Source organism: Rosa rugosa, chromosome 3 (genome assembly GCF_958449725.1).
Source record: "Rosa rugosa chromosome 3, drRosRugo1.1, whole genome shotgun sequence".
Lineage (NCBI taxonomy): Eukaryota > Viridiplantae > Streptophyta > Magnoliopsida > Rosales > Rosaceae > Rosa > Rosa rugosa.
The window spans coordinates 41588099-41613894 of NC_084822.1; the positions used below are offsets into that span (position 1 = coordinate 41588099).

Genomic DNA, 25796 nt, shown 5'->3' on the forward strand with positions numbered 1-25796 from the left:
GACCCCAGGTCCCCAACTACTTATCTGGCTCCTGAGACAATGAAGAGGACGATATTTTTTGCTTTGGTGAGGCTGAGAGACGTTTCTGTTTGGACGTCGTCAGCGTCGAAGCTTTTCGCCACAAGAGATTGTGGTGGCAGAGATGAATTATTCCACCAAAATAAATTCCACTCTAGGTTTTTTTCACTATCTGATGGTAGAGTACCAATGACTTTGATGAATTATTCACCACATTCAAATCTCAAATCTGGGTTTGGTGGGATTATTTATGCAAAATGAGTTTGCCTTATAGTGAAGAAGGTAGGGAGAAAGTAGAAACAGACTGCAATTGAAATTGAAATTGGGTCATTTTGGTATTCGATCAATCCTAGATTTGTAAAATTTATAAGGGGAATCATACAAAACTGAGTTTGCAATGTTTCTCTGTTTGCTGGGTTTGATGGGGAGGAAGAGAGAGTTTTCTTCTTTTAATTCTCTTTCTTCATCAATCTCAGACGCCCGTGAAATCTTTAGTTAAATGCAGAGCAGTATGCAATTCACTGTGCTCTCCTTAATCCTCATCCGCACCAAAACCATCCAAAACGCGACGACGCTCACCTCCTCCTATCCAACGAGGGGAGCATGCAACATATTTCCTTAGGTACTGGACTTTGTTGGAATATAATGATTGCAAGTTTGATTTTATGTGTAGACGAGAAATGCGTGCTACTATTTTAGCAACAACTTTAATTTCCATCTTCAGTTATTGTTGACGTCTCATACAATTAAGCTTCGCTCGTAAACTGGAAGTGTGCTACTTTTTCCATCTTTGTTAGACAAGTTGAGATATTCAATTGCCGAGATTGAATTGTCCTCGGAACTAGTCAAGTCAGTTCAAGACAATTTGAGGAACGTAAAGTTTCAACAATTGGATCTTAAATGTGATCCAGAATACTCAACTCAAAACATTAGCATCAATAACGTTCAACGTATTTTAATGAAGGTACGTAAACGGTGAACTTCATATCTCAGATAACCCAAGAACTGTGAAGAATTAATATACTTTTGAGTTGCATTTGTTGTATTCTTTTATTATCTGATTATGAGTTTGCGTGTAATAGAGTACGAGAAAGAGTGCCCGCGCTTTGCTGCGGGAATTATTGTTATATGTTATTGGAATAACTGAAGTTTAAATGTTTTGTTGAAATTTACAGATTTGGTTTGGTTTGAATTTATTGATTCCGGTGGAGAAATTCGTGTAACCTGTTTTAATCATGCAGTTAAAGAATTCAGAAGATGTACGCAGCCTTTGAGGTTGGTACAGCTTTTGAATTTTTTAGCTGCATTATTAGAACACGTTACACGAAGTTCTCACTGGAATTAATAACTTCAAATCAAACTTGGTAAGTATAGTTTAATGAAGCTATAAATAGAACACAATAATGAGAAGTGTTTCATAAATGTTGGCCTGAAAATTTGAGGTTTTGTGGCTTGTTGTTCCACTAATCTCACTGAAAATTGATCCAGATTATGGTTCAGTCCCTGCAATGTACATTTGACAAATTTTATTACGCATGAAGGGCTATCTATGATATGACTGCAATTTATGAAGTGAGGCATGATGGTGATTGATTTGTATAGTGAATGATTATGCTAACCTTGGAGCACAACTTCTTTAAGTTTCGAAATCTGTGTATGTAGGAGTTTTTAAAATCTGGTCTTCTGAATTTCTTGAATATATCCATTTTTCAAGGGCTAAATACGCAGAAAACAATAGATTAGATTTTCACTGGCTGAAGTGAGATAAAGAAAAAAGAAATGGTAACAACAATATTAATGAATGGACACTATGCCAAAAAGGCCTTCAGACGACAGAACTGTTCTGTCGTCTGAACGAACCAAAATGTGTCGTCTAGTACGGTGTCGTGTCTTGGGGGTATCAGATGACAGAAGTGTTCTGTCGTCTGATTTTTCAGACGACTAAAAGTCATGTGTTGTCTGATGAGTTTTGCATTTTGGGAACATTGTGATTTGTCATACAACAACAATTAAATGTTGTGCCAATTGACTTTAAACGACAATTATTTGTGGTCGTAAAGCGCATCAGAGGACAATTAAGTGCCGTTCTAGGGTAGGTTTATATGACATTTAAGTGTTGTGTGAAAGCTTTTGAAATTATACGTATGTGATGTTGGGAAATGGTTTAGACAATAGATATCATATTTTTTCTGTTATGTCAGTCTCATTACAACGACAATTTACTGTTGTTTGAGGTTATTTAAGACGACAAATATTTGTGATCTGAATATAAAAAAGACCACTAATAGTACATGTTTTATATTGTCTGTGATCAAGGCAAACCACACTTATTTGTTGTTATTATATGCTTCAGCCAACAATTACATCTAACTTATGTTATTGTTTTGCCATTTAGACTACAATTTTTTGTCGTCCCAAAGCCGAAAAGACAATAGATTTCTAATTGGTTTTTGTGTTGCTTTTGTGCAGCTGCAACCACACATTAGTGTGCTTTTGTTGTAGCTTGCAATTTGAGATAACACATAGTAGTAGTCCTTTGTTACAATTGGTATGCATGCATTTTGGAAATTAAAATTGCCCATTCATGAAACCATAAAATCCACATCCAAAATCATTCATTGCAATTCCCATTAATCCACCATTGTCTCATGTACACAAACCTAATCATCAGCATCAGTTCTAAATGGCCCATATCTACTAATCTGGGCAGCCAGCAAAATATATGCATGCAATACTGCAAGCTAATAAACCAGAAGCAATACACAATCTGAGCAACCAACTAAACAACATAGCAAAATAGCTAGCAGTACTGCAATCAAAATCTGGCCTATATATCAACTATGCATGTCCAAAAGCTGATGCTACATATCTCCAACTACTAGTTAACCTACACACTAGTTATCTTTGAACTTAAGAACATACTTTGCCCACTCTGCCCAGACAACATCAGCATTCTCCATTGTGTAATAGTGATTTATATTTCTTTCCCACTGCAATGACAACGATCAGAATGAGGTATCAGGAGCAATCAAAAGTTTGACCTTAGGGTTCAGGAGATGCCAAGCCAGTTTATATATATATATATATATATATATATAAACTGAGAATATACCTGCTTAAGTTGTAAAAAACCTCTGCTTTCCCTAGCTTCCTTGATCGATTAATGAATCCTCCTTTACAGCAAAAAAGAATCCATCACTGCAATAGAATAAATGGAGAGTGAGAGAAATAGAGTGAAAACATACAAGAAAAACATTGTTTAATCCATTCCCATACTCGTTTTATCCCTTGTTTTCTTGTAACTTTACATGTTTTGGCTAATAAATCTTAAAGCTTTGAGCCAACAGGAGCCAAGCTGATTTCAGCTCCAGAATCCATAGCCAAAAAAAGCAAACTTGAACAAAAGCAATCCCACTATGAGACAAACTTGACCCAAAGCTAAAAAAAAAAAAAAAAAAAAAAACTTGTAGCTATAATATTTCTGTTTAAGGAATGACTAAACAATAATCTAAATTTTGCAATCTAATCATGAAATCTAGCAGCAAACCCAAAGAAAAGAACAGGGAAGGGAGAGAAGATCGAAGTGAAGGGTACACTGATGGTCTAAAACTTTACAAAACTAAGTCATGCTTATTCATCAATGTCTCTGTACAGTTTAGTAATTAATTCTAATTACCAAGGCTTGCTTTATTCCCTCAAAACATAATTTACTGCTCCATGAATTACCAACACCATCACCATTACAGTAAATTAAGTTATGTATAACAGAGATCTAAGATATGCCAAAGTTATGATTAGTTCATGCTTTAGGTCTTTTGTTGACATGAAAGGCATGTTCTAGATTTAAGAGAGTAATAATATCATTAGGAGAACATATATGAAATTGAGAAAGAATTTGGCATCAGTGAACACTCCCAAATCCACCAGGCTGAGATTACCTGCAATCTACATGTTCTACTTCCCATAGAGCTCCGTATTGCCTCGCCACAATCTCAATCAAAAACAAAATCCCTCAATGCACATTCACAAGCAGATAAACACAAAAATTCTACCAAACTTTCATAAGCAAAACAATGCCTTGCCTCAACTCGAAACACCATACAAAAGGATACGATGTGCACAGAAAAAAGGGAAATGGGTCAAAAGAAACAAAAAAAAAAAAAAGATTGCAACTTTATACTTATTTCTACATTCTAATAAGACATAAGTTTTGAATTTTTCATACAGCCATGATGAAATCAATCGTTAGACCGAAACAAAACCTAAAATTCTATTAAATAAGACATAAGAAATGGTCTGCCAGTAGTGTTCACAGGAAGAGTTCAATACATGCCTGAATACGTTCTGTGGTTCTGCTATTTTCCAATCTCTTGGCATAGTCACACAACCTCCACACTCCGTCATTAGTTGAATCCTAGAGGTGTCAGAAGGCCAGAACAATTAGAATGAAACTCTATCTTTCCTCAAAGATAATGCATCATGAAGTATATAAATCATTTGTCAAAAGTACATGTATCATGTGCATGGTCAGTAGTACTATAATACCTGCTTGCCTTCTATTATGTTAATCTTAGTTTCCTGAGACAAAAAGAAAAAAAAATTCAGATTTCGAATTCATATATGTGAATCTACTTGTAGGAGAACAAGAAAGATATATAAATAAATAAGATAAAACAAAATAAAATCAGTTACCAGAGTCAGCACTGCATGTTGAACTTTTCTAAAATCCGTGCTGATGGAATCTGTTTTTCCTTGTAGTTCAATAACCTGCAAATGTCTTGAAAAAGTTAAACTTAACAAAACCAGAACAATAAGAAGAAGAAGAAGAAGAAGAAGAAGAAGAAGAAGAAAAATTTAAGTAGCTCATTAGTATCTGACAGGGCCCACCTCCTGTTGTGTCCTAACAGTAGTTTCAATACTCTCAGCTAAATTACAGTCCACACCATCCAAGTTTGAAGATAATTGTCGCCTGGTGATCTGAAAACAAGCAAAATATCAACAGAGTAGAAACTTGTTTATGCACTTATATTTGAGGTAAATGTGTCTATCAATTTGAAGGAATTTACCAAATTTCCTCAAGGACAACAGACACTGAAATTGCATTATTTTATTGACAAACAAAATTAAACTGCATCAATTAGAATCAATGACCAAAGTTAACAGAATATCAAGCACCATATATACGGTGCTCTTTAATGGTAGTTGATTAAGCCATCATCTAATCCAACATGATCTAATAAAGAAGTTTCAGTTGTCCCCATTTCCAAAGTACACATAAGATGAGAAAAGGAAAACTTACTGAAATCGATGAAAAGACACCGTCAATCTGTTTAGAAAAAGACTTGCCAGCATCAGCTAAGCTACGTCTTGTTGCAAACATCATATCAGGAAGTTTCCACCCCTGAAAACACACATGTAGAGTAAGAAATTTTGACAGTACAGAAGAGAAGGAAAAAATATTATAAATATTTAGTCATCCAATCCTTTATTGTCCTGAATCATAATGAATTAATGAGTTTATCAAGCCAAGGTGGTTATTATTTGCTGAAACCAATCATAAGTACAGAATTGACAAGCTATAAATACATAATTTTAGGCAAGAAGCCCTAGGTACAGAGATAATGACCAAGCCAACACTTTAAATTGCATTTCTTAATCATTGACATGCTCCTCAAATTAGAAATAATTCATGTACTCTAAACCTATATATATATATATATATATATATATATATATATATATATATATATAATAAACTTCCAATGTATGAATAAGATGGAATGCTTTGTAACGTGGCCAGGAAACATAAAACATCACATGAGACTTCTTGTTCTATTTTTTTGATATGAACAAAAAAGAAAAGAGAAAGAAACTAATGTAAAAGTTTCAAAGACCCTAATAAGGGCAGAAGGGTAACTTGGACTATGGAAATTACAATATCAATATTACAATGTGAACGTATATTTGTCTCTTTATTTCCCCAACAATAAACCACAGAAATCATGCATGTCTGTACTGTTTATCATATCGCACAAAACAAACCTCTTACCTTCCACCAAAAGTAGCCATATCCTGCCACTACTGCAACAATAATTATACCATATCTGCTAGCACCTGCACTAACAAAAAATAAAGAGTCAAAGAGTACCCATAAACTACTAGACATTTAAACCATGAAACACAAATCATATAATCAATAGCCCAGAAATCTTAGAAAGGCAAGAGAAGAAAACTAAAACCTGTTTGACTCCCAGTCACAATTGTAATTGGTCCATTTGACAAATATGACTGCAGCTCCTGCCGTATTTTGTTCATCTGTACAATTTGAAATGTCCAGTCTCATTACACCATCCTCAAGAATGTTAATGTCCATGAACTTTCAAATGAATTCACATTGATTCTGACTAAGAACAATTGATTTAGAATTCCTCCATGTGCGTAGAAAGAAAACCTTATTCTAATACTCAACTACATCTCAAACAAATTTTCAAAATAAGTATTACATAAACCGCAAAAGTAACCTGAGCCATCAAAGCATCCAAGAGTAAGAGAGTAAGAACGGTACCAGGAACAACATGGCACAGATTATCCAAGGCATACGATAGATTAGAGCTGTGAAACACTTCCCTGCTGCCGATTTTGAACGGTCCAAATGTATAGGATTCCAAAGCCATCTGGTTCATTTTGCACCAAAAAAACCCAAATCAAAATAGATTAAATTTAGAAACAACAACAATGAGAACAAGGAAAAGTTGGAATAGGAACTACCTTGGTGGAGGCCTGGAGAAGATAAGGCCTGGAGAATCCCTCCTTGACTTGACGATAACGTCGTTTGGACCGCGACGCAAAGCTTGGAAGCACGTCAATGGCGGCTTTGAGTTCTTTGCTGAGATTGAAAACGGCTGACAAGTGATGGGAGACGATCTTTTCCTTACTGCAACAGTCACCCAGCAGATTGAAAACACTAGAAAGGAGAGAGATCCAAAATTAAAAGGAGGGGAGAAAATCAGTTAATCAGTAACATTATCTTTGTTAAAAACTTAAAATTACCATCAAGATCAAAATATCAAATGAAAATCGTCAAATCAAACCCATTTCAACTTTACCCATTCAAAATCTAATTTCCCATCATAATTTCCCAACAAGATCAAATGGAAATCAAAGTAGCGAACCCAATTTTACAGATTAGAAATTTAGAATTCAGAAACTCAGAAGAGAAGAAGAGGAGGAGCAGAGCTCGGAGAGGGAGAGAGAGATAGTGAGATACCTGGAGCCTGGAGGCGAAGCTCAGAGACTGCAGAGGCGGACTGGCGGAGACTGGTTGTTGGTTGTAGCCTTGCAGGTTGCTGTGTTCTGTGTTCCATCTTCCGTGTTCGGGTCGGGACTCGGGAGTGCTCCAATTCTCCAACCGAGTTCGGCGATGGGGCTTGAATCCTACCCAGTCAGGGCTGAATCCGCCCCTGCTCTGTGATTTAGTTCTTGGGAAGTGAAAGACTTGTGCTGATGGACAGGTCCCTATCCCTAAATAGAAGAAAAACCTAATCGAAATCAAACCCTAAAATCAAAACTAAGAAGAAGAGGGAGAGATTAAGAAGAAGAATCGAGAGAGCAAGAAGACGAAGGAGAGGGTGAGAATCGAGATATGAGAGAGCTGAGTGAGGATGAGAGAGGCTGGTTTTTGAGGTTTTCAGTTTCGCGAGGTCTAGGTCGAGCTGAGAGAGCAGATCGAGTGAGAAGGACAGAAAATGACTTAATTGCGAGGCACAAGTCAAAATAACCTAGAATATTTTAAAACAAGCTCTACACTCGAACGACATTTAAATGTTGTCTGAATGTCACAACATTTTCTAGTCAACTAGAGCTTGGCTATTAGAGAGGGAAAAGTACTTGATCAAATTTTGGATATCCCTCCAAATTTGAGATAGGAAATCATCATCTTTTACAACAACAAAAATGTGTTGTCTGAATGCTGGTCATTTTTCCAAATTGAACTCGTATGGTTTTAGCCTATATTCAGACAACATAAAAAAAAATTATGTCGTCTGAAAAACTCAGACGACACAAAACAATACTTGTGTCGTCTGAAGTGTGTCGTCTGAAGGCCTTTTTGGCATAGTGGGATAGATAAAATTTGACAATATCTGAGTAAAATAAAACAAATGCAGAGAGCTGAAAACAGGTTGACTAAATTTTCAGTCTATGATGTGGAATTACAGAGGCTGATTCATCGGAAGTTGCACTTAAACACAATGAAAATGCAAAAACAGTAACAACATGCTATTGAATTTTGCATGAATCAGAGTTATTGATAGTTAATCATTTGCCACTCATGTTGAGTAGTTTTGATTCAAAATGATACGAATATTTGTTTCATGTTTGTATTTCCATTAGAAAGAAATGTTGAAAGCAAGTGTAATTGATAAGAAATGAATCAGTTAGCTTAGCTTATTACCCAAATGCAAGCAAAGCAGATAAGCTTCTCGAAGGCCAGCTTTCCATCAACATGCCTCATCTCCAAGTATCTCTTCAACCTGACCTGAATTATAGGTCAGATCATTTTAATTAGGTAATAAAAATTGAAAAGGTTTACTGAAGAAAATACTACTCTTGTTTTCTTAACATAGAATCAGACTTACCGATATGAATGTTGTGGTGACTCTTGTCAATGAATGTAGCCTGTGATGCTGTTTTTGTATTGGAGATAGCAAATTATTTTGCATAGCAAATTATTCTGCATCGTGCAAGAAGATCATTTTGTCCTATGTTTTCATTTCTTTCCTCCTCTTTTTCTTCCAGTTTGTGCTGAATGAACTTTGTAATGGTTGGTTGAGGCTGTGATGAACCAATAGTGTAATTACTGAGAAAAAAGAAAAGAAAAGAAAGATTAAAACAAATTCAATGGAGCAGAAAGTGCACCCTTCATGAAAGGAAAATACAATTCGTTGAGCTGGTTTGTTTTTGGTTCTTCAGGAACCAACCATTAACTTGTTACTCTTTTTTCTTGAAGTTTTTAAGAAATCTTTCTGAGTTCTTTTCCAGTAGTGTTGCATACAAAATTAGTATCCACCATCTAATTTTTTTTTTTTTTTAACGTTAAAGTATTTGGATTATAATGGAAACCATGAATTTCTGAAAATTTACATTTACTCATAGTCTCTAAAGGCAGAGGTAGCCAACTTTCATTAGAACAACCACTTTTTTTCTACATGTCACTGATCTATATCAAAAATTTATTTGGCAAGTATGATGGATATCTATATGCAATCTGCTAGAGATTAGAGCGATAAAACCATTTAATGAAAAGTTATGAAAGAAGTATAATGAGGCAGTTGGGATACAGTGTAAACAAAGATGAAGAGCATTTAACTGACCTTTTTTGTTCAGAGTGCATGGAGCCATATATGCAGCCCTGCAAAACATTTCAAGAATTGGTAACAATAGTTAGTCATAGAAACAGAATATTATAGACAGAAAGTTTAGTTTTTTTGTTCTTTTGTTAATATCCTGAGTTCTGTGCTTTTAATCTTACAGAGGTTGGATAAATTCTTCTTCTTTTTTTGGCAGAACTTGTCAATTAACTGCAAGATGCAAATGCATCTAACAGCATCAATTAGTTGCTTCCTCTTGATAAGATTCCGAATAAAACCTGCAACAAATACAACAGAATGAAAGTGTTTCAGGGAAACCTAAGTCGTCAGAAAAGCAGTAAAAGAAATAAGTTTGAAATGCTAGTCCGCAAAATAGTAAGATGATTACTTAAGAACTTGACTGGTTCAGAAACTCAGCAGAAAACCAAAGAATACATAAGTACAACAGAGAAATTACTATCAGTACGCATCTCACTATTGAATACCTACCATAAATCGAGAAATCTATCCACAACCTTTGGAGAACCATCCTTGTAAACTTCCACTGTGATATAACCTTTGACATGTTTAAAATCTGAATACAATGTGGTTGGGAAAGAGAGGAAATAAGTGATAATATCCAAAAGCAGATACAAATGTCCTATGTTACTCCAAATCAAACCGAGAAACCTAATATATCAGCAGGAAGAATAAGCAATGAAATGCTGTAAACAAACGAATGCAGCAATCCTTCTGTTCTAAAGTTTTTCACTTTCATATTATGAGGCTATAAGTCTATAGCTGGTCATGAAGAAACAAAAGATGTCTTGAACTTTAAATATATAAGGGGCACTCTTTAATATATGCCGTAATTTGAACATTAGATAAGAAACAAAAGTTTTACCTGAATGATTTCAGTAAGCTACACCGAAAAAAAGAAATGTTGCATTTTTATTTGTGTAGATTTAGTTTCTTCTTTTCCAGCTACATTACTGCTCCATAATTCACTGTTGTAAATTGCGTATCTACTTCAGAAAATAAAAAGTTACTGGTGTGTCATTATGTACTTCATGGTCCAAAAGACACTGTTAAATATGTACCTGCCATTTTCAATCAAGAAAAAGTCTTCCTTTGCCTGTAATGTTGGTGTATCATGTATTCCCAAGAGTGAGCAACCTTGACTCTGACAATCAGAATAGAATAATGCTCACTTCAAGTCTTTATTCTGGTAACATGAGATTGATATGATAATTTAGAATCAACAGACTTTGTTAAATTATTACCTGCTGAAATAAATTCTCTCCTAATCTGCTCAAATTTCTGAATTTCTGAAACTTTCCGGAAAATTTAAGCAAATCTTGCATCAAATAATTTGGCTACTCCAACTCCAACAGTACTAAAAAAGAAGTTGTGAATAAGTTTTTGTAGGGAAAAAAAAAAAAAAACATGTTCTAAATCTTCTATGTAAAGGTAAGTCAGATTTTGACTACTTACAGTTACCGGGCTTTAAACAATGATTGAAGTCTTTGCACCATCGTTTGCCAGATCCAAAGCAATTTCCATGCCAGAATTCCCAGAGACAACCACCAAAACATTGTTGTTCTTGAAGTCAACCCCGGATTTGAATATGGTCGACTGAAGAACATCCCCATCAAAACTACTCAACCCTTCAATATCTGGCACACAATACAATAGAATGTATTGTATTGTCAGATGATCTTTTAAGCCTACATTTAATGCACCCTCCGATCCTCAGATAAATAAACCTAATTCAATCTCACAAATAGGAATCACAGAATGTTTACTTTACACTAACATTCAATTGCTGAAGCATAGAATCATCTAAATGTTCATAAGGAGTGTACTGAGTCCTAACGTTAACAACACCAATGGCATTCACAAACCAAAATCAAGAAGTCAATTATTTCAATACTGAATCAAAATTGAAACTGAAATCTCCATCATATATCTTGAGCTGGGGATCAAATTACTCACCTCCACTCGCCCTCTTCTTAAGGAGAGTAATCAATGTCATCTTTCTTCACGCAATTGAACATCAAAGCCACCAAAGAAGCAAAAATACCTACAAAAACCACTAATCACAAACTCGAATAAAAAACCCTAAAGACCTAAACTTTACAATATACACTTTCTCACATTAACAGAGTGTGAGGAGCAAAGCATGGCCTAACCAAATGTCACATATATAAACTGATCATGGGATGAAAGCATTCGAATCGAATTAGAATTCTATATTTCAGCCATCAAACCATATGTATTGTCTTCACAATTCATACCTCAAAGTCCAGGATCGGAATCAAAGCCACAAAACATTTAACAAAAGAAGAAAAAAAACACAAAACTATTCAAAACAATCAAGAACAAAACCACAAATCCAATTCTCACAATTACCTTCCACCCGGTCTATTCTCGCCGAGATCTTCCCCCCTCTTCTATCCCTCACTTGGACCATTTTGGAGTATCTTAAGACCTGAAAGAAATTCCGAATTAAACCACAAAAACAAACAATCTAAAGCTTTATTTGATTAGAACAAACTGGAAAAAACACGACTTCAAAATCGATTACCCAGTTCCATCTTCGTCCTCCTCGATCTTCTCGTCCCTCCGTCTCAACCAAGCTTCTGATGAATGTGTTTGTTTTTCAAGTTTCTAATCAAGCATCGGCGAGGAAACTTTAAGATGGGGATTACCTTTTAAATGCTATAGTACGGATCGTCAGATTAGAGACCTTCATCGTCAAATCAAAAGAACAAATAGACTGCAGGCGAGTTTCACTTGAGCTATTGGAGTGTTTTGGTTAAAGCAAAAGAGCCTCTTCGCTCTCAGAGTCTCTTTCGACCTCTATCACAGTCCCTTTCCTTCTTATCCACAGCAAATCATTGACATGTGAATAAATCTTGAAGATATCAAACAGGGATGTTAAAGAAGCAGAACCAAAACTGATTAGCAAGCCACGACCTATATCCGTGAGACAAAAATCGTCAAATCTCCAGGCTACTGAACTCCGGGCTCGATCATGCAAACTCTTCGCCCTCTCTCTATCTCTCTGTTTCTCTGTGGATCAAACTCCTCTCTCTCTCTCAGTCTCTCAGTCTCTCAGTCTATGGATCAACTACCAAGGGAGACAGATCAACGCCTCTCTCTTTCTGCCGATGGGTCAGCTACCAAAACACACAGGTCAAAGCGGTGGCAGGGTCCGTGGCAAACAAACGAAATAACAGGTGTCCGATACAGACAGCTGCTGTTGCCTAGAATCCTTAGATGCAGGTATCCAGCCGCAATCCTAGCCAAAGAAGAACATACAAATCATTAAGCAAACAATCGGACAATCAACAAACCATAATGAAATCTGATGAGACCGATACTCACCACCATCAAGCACCGCAAGCCCAACCCAATCCAAAAAAAGATTATCGGTTACAACAGCGGTTTAGCAAATCTCAACAGGAAAAACAGCGGCTAATCAGAGGAACACAGCTGATAACGCGGAGGAGAAAGGAAGGGCGCAGCAGGGAAGCCGGAATCAGAGTTGTAGACGCTAACGATCTCTCTCTCTCTCTCAATACTCTTGTTTGGACCCAAAATGAACATTTTGGCCTGACAAGGCATGTGTTGGAGAAATTGAGCCAATGTCAGTGGCTCAAGCTATATTTTGTCGACAAGCTCGAAATATATATTTAGAGGCTAAATAAAGCCTACTATGGAAGCATGGAAGCATGAAAAGGTAACTTTAGCACATTTTCCTACTTCGGCTAGGAGAAACCGAGCTAAACAGAAGGAGCGGCCGCCTGACCAAATAAACTCTAAATGAGCTCAAACTCTGCAGATCCATTCTAGACAGCCCAAGGATCATTTCTTATGAAGAGTCCCAGAGCTAGTTTTGAGTTGAAGGCCTTTAAACAATCCGTCCAATTCTCTGCGGAAGCAAAACTGGAAAACTGGACCTGTAAGAGGTCCAGCAGCATTTCCGGCCCAACCACATGGAAGAAAGCTCTGAAATTTGGTCAGCATGATCTAGATTCATAGTGGAACATTTCGTATGAAGAAGTCATGGTCAAAATCTGAATTCTTGGTGGAGATATAGCTGCAGAAAAATTGGTGCAGTAAGTGCTTAAACCTAACATTCCATTAGTGTTTAAGTGCTTGAACCTAACAATTCCATAAACTCATAAGTGCTCCATCATGATCCCATTAAGTGCTCCATTATGATTTGTTTAAATGCCAAATAGTGTTGCTTGGAAGCCTATAAATAGAGGCTACAACATAGAACAATTCACCAATTCATACATCAAAACATCTCTAAGATGATCTAAGTTCTCTCTAGAGCAAACCTCTCTAAGAGCAACTCCTCTCCTTCTCTTTCTCTTATCGGTGATCACACTCCTAGTCCTAGTCTTCTCGGAAGCCGACTTTCAGTGCCACCAAACCCTCTGTCAACGTGCTTCGGTCCTAGTCTCCTCAGGAGCCGACGGTAGTGCCGCGACCAAAAGACTCATTCATACATCAAAACATCTCTAAGATGATCTAAGTTCTCTCTAGAGCAAACCTCTCTAAGAGCAACTCCTTTCCTTCTCTTTCTCTTATAGGTGATCACACTCTAAGTCCTAGTCTCCTCAGGAGCCGACTATCAGTGCCACCAAACCCTCTGTCAAAGTGCTTCGGTCCTAGTCTCCTCGGGAGCCGACTGTAGTACCGCGACCACAACGGTTACGGAACCAGCCAAGCAAGGGTAACGCCCTAGCAACCCAGCCAAGCTAAAGTCACGCTTTAGCAAGTACTTCTCTCTACTTCCCGGTGATTTCGCTCTGTTTAACCTACAACGTTAAGTATCGACTTGGTGACACAAGACAAAGTCCTCCAGCACGAGGCACAAAGAATCCTGCGACGAGGTTGGTGCTCTCCTCGTCTACAGTCGCTCAAAAGAAGTCAGGTCAAGGGACATCCCCAACGACCGCACCCGAACGGTGCTGGCACGCCCGCGCAGAAAAGAGACTGTTGACCAGCTGCAACAAAATTGGAGCCAAACAACTCTTTCATCTTCTCTCTCCGTCTGTTTCTGTGGAGTAAACACAGAAGGGTAAAAACGTCTTTCCACTATTCATTCATTTTGTCTTTTCTGAAATGAACAGTAAAAGTGTAGTTTAGCTTTCTAAACTACAAACAATTCAAATGTCTGATGATGCTGGAGATGGAATATACAAACAACGATTGCAATAGAACGGCCGACTGTAGAAGAGAGAAGACGATAAGATCGAAACACAGGTGAACAAAAAAAATCTCAAAGGAGGGCAGAAGGGTCTTTTCCGGAGGAGGCACTATTCATTCCTTTTGTCTGTTGCGAAATGAACAGTGAAAGCGTTGTTTAGCTTTCGTATATTTAGAATTTCAAAATTGTTGTTGGAACATAATCAATAGTAAGTATATTAAGAACTGCCATGTTTGAATCTAAATAACTTTTTCTCAAACACGGTGTTTGTGGCCACTTTCGATCTTGACTGAATAAAGGTATTTACCACCGAATGGGTAGTTGATTCAAAGTGATACTAGTTGCGGGCTAGGAATTTCTACACTGGCTAACAAGTTGAAAAATTTAAAACATGAAACACGGAGCACTCATGAGTGGATTTACTGTAGTGTAGAAATTGTTGGAGTTATGTGATTTTGTTCAACAGATCATGAATATATCATATGCGACCCTCTTGCTGTGCCATTGTCTTTTTGAAATACTATCATGAATATATAGCAGTATCAAAAGGTATGTTAGGACTAGCTCTGGCTTAATTTCCATATTGAGTTTGGGTTTAAGATTGCAGATCCCCATACTGTACCATCGAGCTTTTCCCATATGTGGAAACTGTGATTTTTGCAGTCTTCAATCTAGGCCTATTAGGTTCATCAAACCAAAAATATAAAAGAGCAAGCTTCCCAACGAAACAATCATAATAGACATAAGGAGTAATCGGGTAATAATCCACTAGGCCTATGGATATGAAGACAACTACTGAGACTAGCATGCCAGATGATGAATGATCCACTAGGCCTAGTAATCGGGTAATAATCCAGTTGTTTTCTGGTATCTTGTTCATGGAAGCTGCAGTGATAAAGCAAATGCAGATGATGAATGATTGAATGGACATATAAAATAGACAAAAAATTATGGAAGTTGTTATCATATTCATTCATTCATCTTTATTCAACGTGGGACGTGGTTGCACTTCTTGATATCAACAAGCAAACGTTTTTATATTTGAGCATGTGTGGTGGGATAGAGATTGATGATGTTCTAAAGGCTAAAAGTGAACATTTTGTCCGCAGTGAAGAAAGAGAAGGTGATAGGTCAAGTGGTGGGATAGAGATTGATGATGATGTAGAAGAAGAATATCATGGTCATGGTGCACAAGAAATGGAAACAATAAGAAATAGCATTACTCAAAGTTTGATGAGTGCGCGGAATAACGTAAACATTTGAATATGTTATGATATTTTTTGTGGTTACTTGATGCGAACCAGAAATCAATTGTTATTAATGTTACTAATATATTTTAATAAGTTATTTTTAAAATTGTCCAATATTAATCATATGGTCACTATGATTTATAAAAATTGAAAGTTGACAAAAATTAATAAGGACATAATAAAGATTAAAAATGATAACAAAAGCATTTGAGCAACATTGTATTACCAAACAATCAAGGCAAAATAATCTCATGTCCAATTTGGTCATTCCACAAACAAAAAGCACAAGCCAGTTTGAGTTTACCAAACACTTTGACACTGCTTTTGCCACTGATAGCACTTATAAAAAGTCAGTTTACCAAACACTCAGCTGCTTTACTTTTCAGCTACTTATTCTCAGAAATAAGCAGAAGCCAGCTTTTCCTCAAAGAACAGCCATACCAAACATAGCCTGAGACTAGCATGCCATATATTTCCTCTTTGCATATTCTGCGTGCTATATATAATATCGTTTGTAATTCCATCATTTAATTTAGTTAAATTTGAATAAGTAATCTATTCATGTAGACCTGAAAACTGAACGGTGTAGATGTTAGTATGTAACAAAAATGAATCGCTTATATATATATATATATAGACACACACACATACGCGATTCCTTTAGCTAACAAATTCAAAAGGTTAAAACATGAAACACCTTAATTTAGTAAAGAAAGTGGACTCATAAGTGGTATTTACTTGCCTGTAGTTTTTGCCTAGGAATTTCGATCTGCTCTTGGAGCATCTTTAACAATGCTAGCCATTTTTTAGTCAAATTTTAGCCAAAGTAGCTAAAATGTCATTTTAGCTAACCACTTTAGAAATATATCTGCATCAATGCTCTCTAGTTTAGCTAATTTTAAATTTATAAAGATTAAATAGTTTAAATGTATTTATAAATTTACATAAAATAACTTAAGAGAAATGTTTTAAATTAAACTAGAAACTGCTCACACCCTCTGGGTGTGGAAAAGTGGGTGGTTATCAGTTTAAAAATGGGTAGTTAATTTCTGGAAAATAATATATATATTTTTAAATTATTTAATTTAAATTTTGACTTTTTTATCCCTAACATTTAATTGGATATATAAAAGTTATTTAATATTTTAAGGGTATAACAGTAAAAAAATTAATTATGGCTAACAAAACCTCTTTCCTTAATAGTAGTATAGATAATAAAGAGCATCATCTCGCTCTCTATATTTATGAGCGAGATAGCTAAAAGTTATAGAGCTTTTTACCAATAACTACAAAATGACACTACTATTTACCAATAGCAGACTCCTAAACCAATAGCCCATGCGGCCAATAATTGAAACAGGCTGTTAGCCCATTTTATAGAAAAAACACTCAAATATTAAGAAAATTACGAAACATGCCACTGAGACTCACATAACCCATTTCTCCCAAAATTAGAACGGTTCCAAAATCGAAACCATCCCAAAATCCAAATCCTCCCTAAATCGATCTAGGGCTCCAACGAAGGTAGGGGACGAAGCAGCTGGTGGATCGAGGCGGCGAAGCAACTGGCGAAGGGAGGCTGCGAATCCGGCGAAGCAACAGGCGAAAGGAGGCTGCGAATCAGGCGAAGCAACCGGAGAAGGGAGGCTGCGAATCCGGCGAAGTGAGGCGGCGAACCGAGGCTGCGAAGGGAGGCTGCGAAGAGGATGAGGTAATTAGCCGAATCTTTTCCTTTATTTTCCTTATTTGTTAAAGTAGCTTTCAATACTTTTCGGTTGAAAATTTTCAGATCTGGTACTATTTGTTGTTTTGTTTTCTATTTTATTTTATTCCATAGAACTATTTGATTTGATTTCACTGGTTTTTGATCTGAAAGTATGACCAAATAATTGGTGTTGAATAAAATTGAATTTCAATTTTTTTTCCCTGTATTTGGTGGATTCTCAGTTTTGTATTGAGGGTCAGTAGCTTTAGTTTTGTGTTTATGGTACTTTCTTATTGGATTGGTGGTGTTGTGTAATGCTTTAGTTTTGTGTTTATGGTACTTTCTTATTGGATTAGGATGGAGCTAATGAAAGCAATGCTGAAGTGAGCAAACGCGAGAAGGCCAGACTAGTATACTACTGGGGGCCAGTACACTACTGCGGATCAATACACTACTGAGAGTCAGTATACTACTGGGGCTAGTATACTGCTGGGGGTGACATACTACTAATCCTCAGTACACTACTGCTTGTATGCGGAAGCAGCAAAGCCAGAGATAAATGATAGTGTCCAAGTTTCATATTGTAATATGTACAAATAGTTTTTGGAATTATTAAATAAATGAGTTGTTTCTAAGAAAAACAAAGATGGAATGTAGAGATATTCTTTTTTCATTTTTTTTTTTGCGGGTAAAGGTCATCCATTATGCAGCTCAGCAAGCAGTACAAAAACGATCCCCCCTATGGAGGCGACAGAAAGAACCGTTCCGTAGAAACTACTACAAAGCCACCCCTAAACAGAGTAAACTAAACTAGTAATCTCCTAGCACACCCACCTTCTAGGATTAAGCCCAAACAAAGAAAAGTAGAAGCCCGAGGAATAAAAAATAACGCCTCCAATATAGGGGCTCAACGGGTATCTCTTTTCTTTGTGATCTTTCCCACTCAAAGCAAGAAACAAAAAGACCCATTATCTTTTAGAACAAAAAGATAAAGGATCAAAATTAAAATAACAAATAAAACTAGGGTAACTACCAGGGCCCAAATTGGCACCCTAACAGTCAAATGCCAAGCCCAACCCAACCACCTAGGACAAACCCTAAGTGAGCAAGCAGCCCTACCGCCGCCACCAAACACCCGCCGGAGGACACCGACTGCGCAACCACCACTTTGGAAAGCCTTCACCACTGTTCTCCAGATTCCGTCACCGGAGATGAGGACATCCCAATACCAGTCCCTGTCAACCCACTTAGGACACACACCAAGTGAGAAGACAGCCCTGCCACCGCCACCATGCACCACTCGCCGGAGACCCACGCCCGTGCATCTACCACCATTAATAGCTCGCGGACCCGATTCTTGGCGAAACAGCTCCGACGGCGAGCAGATCCCCATAAGTCCGAGATCACCCCAATTCTGCCAACGTTCTTCGCCGCAATCTGAGCATACACCGATGCCAGACCTTGCCTCCAGCATCCCCAGAGCACTCTGATCTAGATCTGTCATCCAAGCAGCAACCCAATCACTAGCGGTGGCCTTTGCAAAACCCATCCATTGAGACCCATCAGGATGACCCCAGATCGCCTCCTTATTAGCCACACCACCATTGCCGCGAAAGCAAACCACGAACGCAGCAAAGAAAATAAGGCCGAAGCCTACAGAATACAGGCATCGTCGAGCACGCCCGCCGTTACCAAGGAACAACCGAGAGGGAGGTGAAGAGACCCCCTTCTTGGGTGAGAGTACAAAGCCGCCACCAGGAAAACCTAGCCGCTGCCAAGCTACCTCTCTTGCGAGAGTCAGAGAGAGAATCATGTGTGACCTAGTTATTTTTTTGAGTTGAGATTGTAGATATTCTTTTTTCATAATGCTACTGACATTCAGCAGTGTTAATTCACATTATCCAAATCACAAGGGCAGTTTCGTAATTTACTTGTCAGTATAAATAATTAAAAAATGGAAGGAATCTGACCGCAAGGGACAATACCTTGCACATGGGCCTTACACACTAGCACATGGGAATTAAAAAAAAAACAGGTTTGCTGATGGTAATTTATGGGCTAAAAGTGTAGGTAGTGGTAATTTGCTAAAAGTTATAATGGAGATCACTTATAAGAACATCTCCAACAGTGATACTTATATTCACAGCTAAAAGTAGCTAAAAGTTAAATATAGCTAGTTAACTATTGAGTTATGCTCCAGCAGAATACCTAAATCCTAAGTTAAATTTAGGTTTTAGTTAAATTCTCTCTCATCTCTAGCTAAATATAGCTAGAAAATTTAGCAAAAGTTAAATTTAACTTTTGTTTAGGCATTCTGCTGGAGTAGAATTTTAGTCTAAAATTAGCTAAATATTTAATTTATTTTAAAATAAGTAGTCTGTTGGAGATGTCCTTAGGAGTCTGGTGCAGCTACTAAAATAGATAAAAAGTTAAACATGCTCTCCAAAATAGCTAAGGAACTAAAATAGAGAGTCTGCTAAAGATGCTCTTACTAACTAACAATTTCGAAAGGTTAAAACATGAAACACGGGGCACTCATAAGTGGAGTTACTATGGCATTCAAAAGAAAAACTACAAACTATATATATGAATTTCCCAAGTCATTTTAAGTCTCTTCAAAACTATTAAGAGAACTTACAAAATCAACCTCTTGCTTGAACATTGATCATCTCCTGGTGTAGACTCCTTGCTTTACCGGATCGAGCACAACATCATGAAAGCAGTTCAGGAGACTCCTCTGCGTCTCCTCCTCCTTCTTATTTTTTTGCTCTTTTTGCTTCTATTGGAGGTCACATCATCACAAAGAATACAAGCTGAAGCTCTCCTAAAATGTAAGAACAGCTTTACTTCTTCACCACAGTCTCTGAATTCATGGTCGCTCACAAACCTAAACCACCTATGCAACTGGACTGCCATTGTCTGCGACCGCAATACCAACACAGTTTCTGAAATCCACCTTGCAAACTTCAACATCACTGCAGCACTAACACAGTTCAACTTCGACAACTTTCACGATCTCGAGCATATCAACCTCAATGGCAACAATTTCTCAGGGCCTATACCATCTGCCATTGGCAACCTCACCAAGCTCATAACCTTGGATTTGGGAAACAATACCTTGGAACGAGAAGTGCCTGCGGAAATGGGCAAGTTAACGGAGCTTCAGTTTCTAAGTCTCTACAACAACTATCTCAATGGTACCATTCCCTATCAGCTGGACAATCTCAAAAAGGTACAATATTTTCTTTTTGGAGTTAACCACTTAGACACTCCTGACTGGACTAAATTTTCAGGCTTTCCTTTGTTGAGGTACCTTGATATTTCTCTGAACAGTTTAGATTCAGAATTTCCAGAATTTATATCTGAATGTAGGAACTTGACATTCCTGGATTTGTCCCAAAATGCTTTGACTGGCCAAATACCAGAAGTGGTATTTACCAATCTGGTCAAGCTTGAACATCTTAATCTTACCAGTAACCAATTCCAAGGGCCAATGCCATATAACTTTCCCAACCTCAAACACCTTTATTTGGGATTGAACGACTTTAGTGGTCCAATTCCTGAAGATATAGGTTTGATATCTGGTCTTCAATTTATTAGCCTGTATAACAATTCCTTAGAAGGCAAAACCCCATCCTCTGTAGGCCAACTCAGGGAGCTTCAGCACCTCGATCTTCGAGAGAATTCCTTGAACTCTTCAATCCCTTCTGAGCTTGGTCTTTGTACGAACCTCACTTATTTGGCCTTGGATGGGAATAAACTCAGTGGGGAACTGCCTCTGTCCTTGTCCAATCTCAAAAGCTTGGTGGAGTTGGTGTTATCTGATAATCTATTTACCGGACCAATCTTGCCTTCTCTGGTCTCCAATTGGACTGAAATGATCTCTTTGCAACTCCAAAACAATAGACTCAGTGGGAACCTTCCAGCAGAACTTGGCCTGTTGAAAAGACTTGATATCCTCGATCTGCACAGCAATAATTTCTCTGGATCAATTCCCTCAGACATAGGAAACTTGCAAGTTTTGACAAAATTGGATCTCTCTAGCTAGCAACCAACTTGACGGGGAATTGCCGAACACCATTTCTCTCCTCACTACCCTCCAATTCTTTTCTGTGTCCAGCAATAATTTAACGGGAACCATTCCCAGTGATTTTGGCAGACACATTCCTAACTTGACTCTTGTTAGACTTTCAAAGAACAAATTCTCTGGAGAATTACCGCAAGAACTGTGTAGTGGATTTGCTCTAGAAACTTTTGTAGTGAATCATAACAATTTCACAGGGACATTGCCTGAGTGGTTGAGAAATTGTTCAGCTTTGTCTAGAGTCCGGCTTGATGAAAACCAATTCACCGGAAACATTACCAATGCATTTGGTGTCCATCCCCATCTTGAAGTAATTTATCTTAGTCACAACAAGTTCGTTGGTCAACTCTCGCCACAATGGGGAGAGTGCAAAAACATCACGGATATGCAAATGGATGGAAATAGAATTTCTGGTCAAATCCCACCTGAGCTTGGGCAGTTAAGACAATTGCAGAAGCTAAACCTAGGCTCTAATGAATTCAGTGGGGAATTTCCAGTTGCCATTGGGAATCTAAGCTTGTTGTTCAATCTCAGTCTCAGCAGGAACTACTTGACAGGAGTTATCCCTCGGTTTCTTGGCAAATTGACAAGGCTTGAGTTTCTTGATTTGTCTGATAATAATTTTACAGGCGTATTACCAGTCGACCCTAGAACGTTTGAGAGGTTAACAAGCTTGAACATAAGCCACAACAAATTATCAGGTGGAATACCTGAGGAGATTGGTAATCTACACCTGCAGTACTTGTTGGACCTAAGCAGCAATACATTCTCGGGATCACTACCATTAAACCTTGCCAAGCTTATAATGCTGGAGATTCTTAATGTCTCACATAACCAACTCTCCGGGAATATCCCATCAACATTTTCCAGAATGGTTAGTCTTGTCGGCATTGATTTTTCTTACAACAACTTGACAGGTCCAATCCCAACAAGCGGCATTTTCCAAAAGAAACTTCCGGATAATGCTTTTGTTGGAAATGGTGGTTTGTGTGGAGAAACAGAGGGACTAACTCCATGCACTTCAGATCCCAAAAAGTCCAATAAGAAAATTCTTCTTGGTGTCCTTGTTCCCATTTGTGGTCTATTGATGATTGTGACCATAATTTCTGTGACCCTTAATTTCTGCAAGAGATCAAAGCTAGGGGAAAGCAATCGTCCTGAGCTGGCTGAAAGTTTTGATTCAACAATAAAGAGAAGAGAAGAAAAATTTACATTTTCTGAAATCATCACCGCCACTGAGAACTTTGATGAAAAGTACCTCATTGGAAGAGGAGGATTTGGTAGTGTCTACAAGGCTGTGTTGGGCAGAGGCAAAGTCGTGGCAGTTAAGAAAATGAATATGTCAGTAGATTCTAGTGACAACATTCTAGAATTGATTCGCCAGAGTTTCGAGAATGAGATAAGATCTTTGACAGAAGTGAGGCACAGAAATGTAATAAAACTTTATGGGTCCTGTTCCTGGATGGGGTGCTCGTACTTGGTGTATGAATATGCAGAGAGAGGTAGTTTGAAAAGGGTATTGTATGGGGTGGAGGGTGAATCAGAGATACTTGGCTGGGACACCCGGGTGAAAATTGTGCGAGATGTAGCACATGCAATTTCTCACTTGCACAATGACTGCTCCGAGCTCATTGTTCACCTGGACATAACTCTGAACAACATATTACTACAGCGGGATTTCGTGCCATGGCTATCAGACTTTGGCACAGCAAGACTATTGAGCTCGGATTCCTCAAACTGGACTGCTGTAGCGGGGTCTTACGGCTACATGGCTCCAGGTAATCATTCATTTAGTAAACTTCTATGTATTTCAACTATACAGAGGTTTCTACCGACACAATAGTAATAAAAAAACTTCGTTAATTTAGCATTGTTATTTTATCTGTGTATATATATGATGGAAGAAACTTGGTTGATTTTGGTATTGTAATGTGCATGAAGAGCTCGCGTTCACAATGCGAGTGACAGATAAGTGTGATGTATACAGCTTTGGGGTGGTGGCATTAGAAATCATGATGGGAAGGCATCCAGGGGAGCTACTGGCTTCTCAATCAGAAAACAGAGGATTTCTTTTGAAGGATTTGCTAGACCAACGACTGGGGTCTCCATCAAGTGGGTTAGCAGAGGGAGTGGTTTCCATTGTAACAATGGCCTTGGCCTGCACCAGCACTGATCCAGGTTCACGGCCCACTATGCAGTTTGTGGCAAAAGAATTGTCATCAGCCAGGATCCAGAATTGCCACTCTGAGCCGTTAGACATGATAACTTTTAACAAGTTGGCAGGTTTTGAAACTAGAAGTGACTGAAATAAAATGGAATCTTAACAACCAAATCCTACTTCACAGTTGAAAGAGTTTTGCATGCCCTATACTTTCTATATTCTACTTTTCCAGTGAATAAATCAGTTAGTATTATTTCTTAATTACTCTAGCTCGAACAATGTAAGGTATAATAAAGATATAGTCTTTCTGTAATAGAACTAAAACAGATTGTACAGTTTCAGTGTAGACTATTAGTTTATTTGGAGGCTCATCATGTCTTGTGGTATTGAAAATGTAGGGTGTACAGTTTCACTAATGCACTATAAAGTATAAGTTAGTCTGGATGCTCACTATGCCTTTTGCATTTTTGTGTTTCTTACATTTATGTGAACGAACAATTACTTACACATGCTCTAGTCAATGGTGTATTACATTGGTCTCAATCTAGTGAGGACTGTTTCATGGTGTCGATTGATATGTCCAGTGAAATATTTGGTAAGTTTTGAGGGACAGAGATATTTGCTTTATTTCAGAATAAGAGGAATCCCTTGCCTTTCATAAGAGATTTGATATTTGGCAAAGTGCTTATGAAAAGTTTGATATGTGGGTGATGCAAGAGTATACTGTGGCGGAAAAGAACTAGTGTTGACTCCGCCACAGCATACTCTAGCCTAGAAGAAGATTATGCTTATCCATTATTAACTAAAAGTCCAGAAGTTGTGTTCAGGCACTTGCATTTAGAGAGACTGGTAACGTAGTGCTCAATTTCCTTCTTACTGAAGTCCCTAAAACAAAACGAATTGATGATTTCAAATTTGAGGATAACAGTGGTGATGCCTCATTTCGTAACCAGGTTGGTTGGAATATTTTTCTGTTGTTTCCTTTTTTTTTTTTTTTTTTTTTTTTTTGTATAAGTATGCCCTATAATTTGCAGCTATATACTGAACTTTCTTTTTATTATTTTGATTTTTTTTTTTTTAGAGATTCATTCAATCATTCTCGTGTGCTAAATGAGAATTAAGGGTAGTGGGAATGCAATATGCATATTTTTGTTTGAATGATAGTATGTTTGATATAAGTGCTAGAACTTTGATTTACAGAGACATGAGAAGGAAAGGATCTGTTGTTAGACTAACATAGAAATGTAGAAGGTTATCAAGTTATGTGAGTTTGTTTATACAGATCATGATTACATTATAGGCCAGTGTGTTGTTGAAATACTATATATCATGAATACATATATAGCCAAATAAAAGGTACGTTAGAAGTTATGACTAGCTCTGGCTTTCAGTTTGTGTTTAGGACTGCAAACCCACTAGAAAATTTTCTGTAAGTGTAAACTGTGGAATCTTTCAGTCTTGATAGAAAATCTAGGGCTTCTTTCAAAAAAAAAAAAAATGCAAGGCCTGTTGGGTTCGTCAATTATAATAGACATGAGGAGCAAACAGGTAATGACAAATTAACAATCACAGAGAAATCACTAGGTCTATGATTGGAAGATTACTAAGACTAGCATTTTAAGATTGCAGATCCATTAGAATCCTTTTACTGTATCATTAAGCTTTTCTCATTTGGAAACTGTGGAATTGGTTGATAATGTGTTGGTTTGTTTTACCAGGTATATTGGTATGAAATGTACAGGAACCTCGCCATACGGCACTAGCAGTTGAGTACAATACTATCATGCCTTTGTTGTGAAGAAGCTAAAAAACTTACGAAGCACGCACCTCAAATTTTTTTTGTTCTATCAATAAACTGTTTTTTTTTTTTTTGAACTGATATTTATACTCTTAATTTTCTTTTAAATATAATAATTTTATAGTTTAATTAAAACACACATGAGAATAATGTTAGTAGTAATTTAATGAGAATGAAATTGTTTTGGACACCCGCGGTTGATGGCT

The 25796-nt window shown here is 37.4% G+C and overlaps 1 protein-coding gene, 3 long non-coding RNA genes and 1 pseudogene across 7 annotated transcripts; 1 reads left to right on the forward strand and 4 right to left on the reverse strand.

Annotated features, from left to right (window-relative positions):
* Positions 1-1108: 1108 nt before the first annotated feature.
* On the reverse strand, positions 1109-10492 carry LOC133740098 (uncharacterized). 3 transcript variants are annotated; one of them, XR_009861014.1, is made up of 9 exons: positions 10466-10492; positions 10270-10390; positions 9876-9960; positions 9548-9664; positions 9390-9427; positions 8655-8875; positions 8471-8549; positions 1638-1734; positions 1109-1521 (listed from the first exon to the last, which is right to left on the reverse strand). It is a non-coding gene; the product is annotated as an uncharacterized LOC133740098 (long non-coding RNA). The 3 variants fall into 3 exon arrangements; XR_009861013.1 differs by having other exon boundaries at positions 8471-8554; XR_009861012.1 differs by lacking the exon at positions 1638-1734 and having other exon boundaries at positions 8471-8554.
* LOC133735877 (uncharacterized) lies at positions 2623-4161 on the reverse strand. The gene is made up of 3 exons (XR_009859321.1): positions 3957-4161; positions 3131-3216; positions 2623-3008 (listed from the first exon to the last, which is right to left on the reverse strand). It is a non-coding gene; the product is annotated as an uncharacterized LOC133735877 (long non-coding RNA).
* LOC133740097 (uncharacterized) lies at positions 4309-8066 on the reverse strand. 2 transcript variants are annotated; one of them, XM_062167954.1, is made up of 10 exons: positions 7286-8066; positions 6787-6952; positions 6584-6692; positions 6258-6333; positions 6068-6132; positions 5318-5419; positions 4906-4995; positions 4711-4785; positions 4564-4596; positions 4309-4432 (listed from the first exon to the last, which is right to left on the reverse strand). In XM_062167954.1, exons 1-10 carry the CDS (start codon positions 7380-7382, stop codon positions 4328-4330), a joined length of 918 nt encoding a protein of 305 aa, XP_062023938.1. In that variant the 5' UTR covers positions 7383-8066; the 3' UTR covers positions 4309-4327. The 2 variants fall into 2 exon arrangements, with proteins under 2 accessions (XP_062023938.1, XP_062023937.1); XM_062167953.1 differs by having other exon boundaries at positions 6787-6982; positions 7286-8064.
* Positions 10493-10885: 393 nt separating the features above from the next.
* Positions 10886-12577, reverse strand: LOC133741168 (uncharacterized). Its single transcript, XR_009861661.1, has 4 exons — positions 11953-12577; positions 11778-11856; positions 11361-11448; positions 10886-11041 (listed from the first exon to the last, which is right to left on the reverse strand). It is a non-coding gene; the product is annotated as an uncharacterized LOC133741168 (long non-coding RNA).
* Positions 12578-20260: 7683 nt separating this feature from the next.
* LOC133737745 (probable leucine-rich repeat receptor-like protein kinase At1g35710) lies at positions 20261-23937 on the forward strand (annotated as a pseudogene).
* Positions 23938-25796: the final 1859 nt, after the last annotated feature.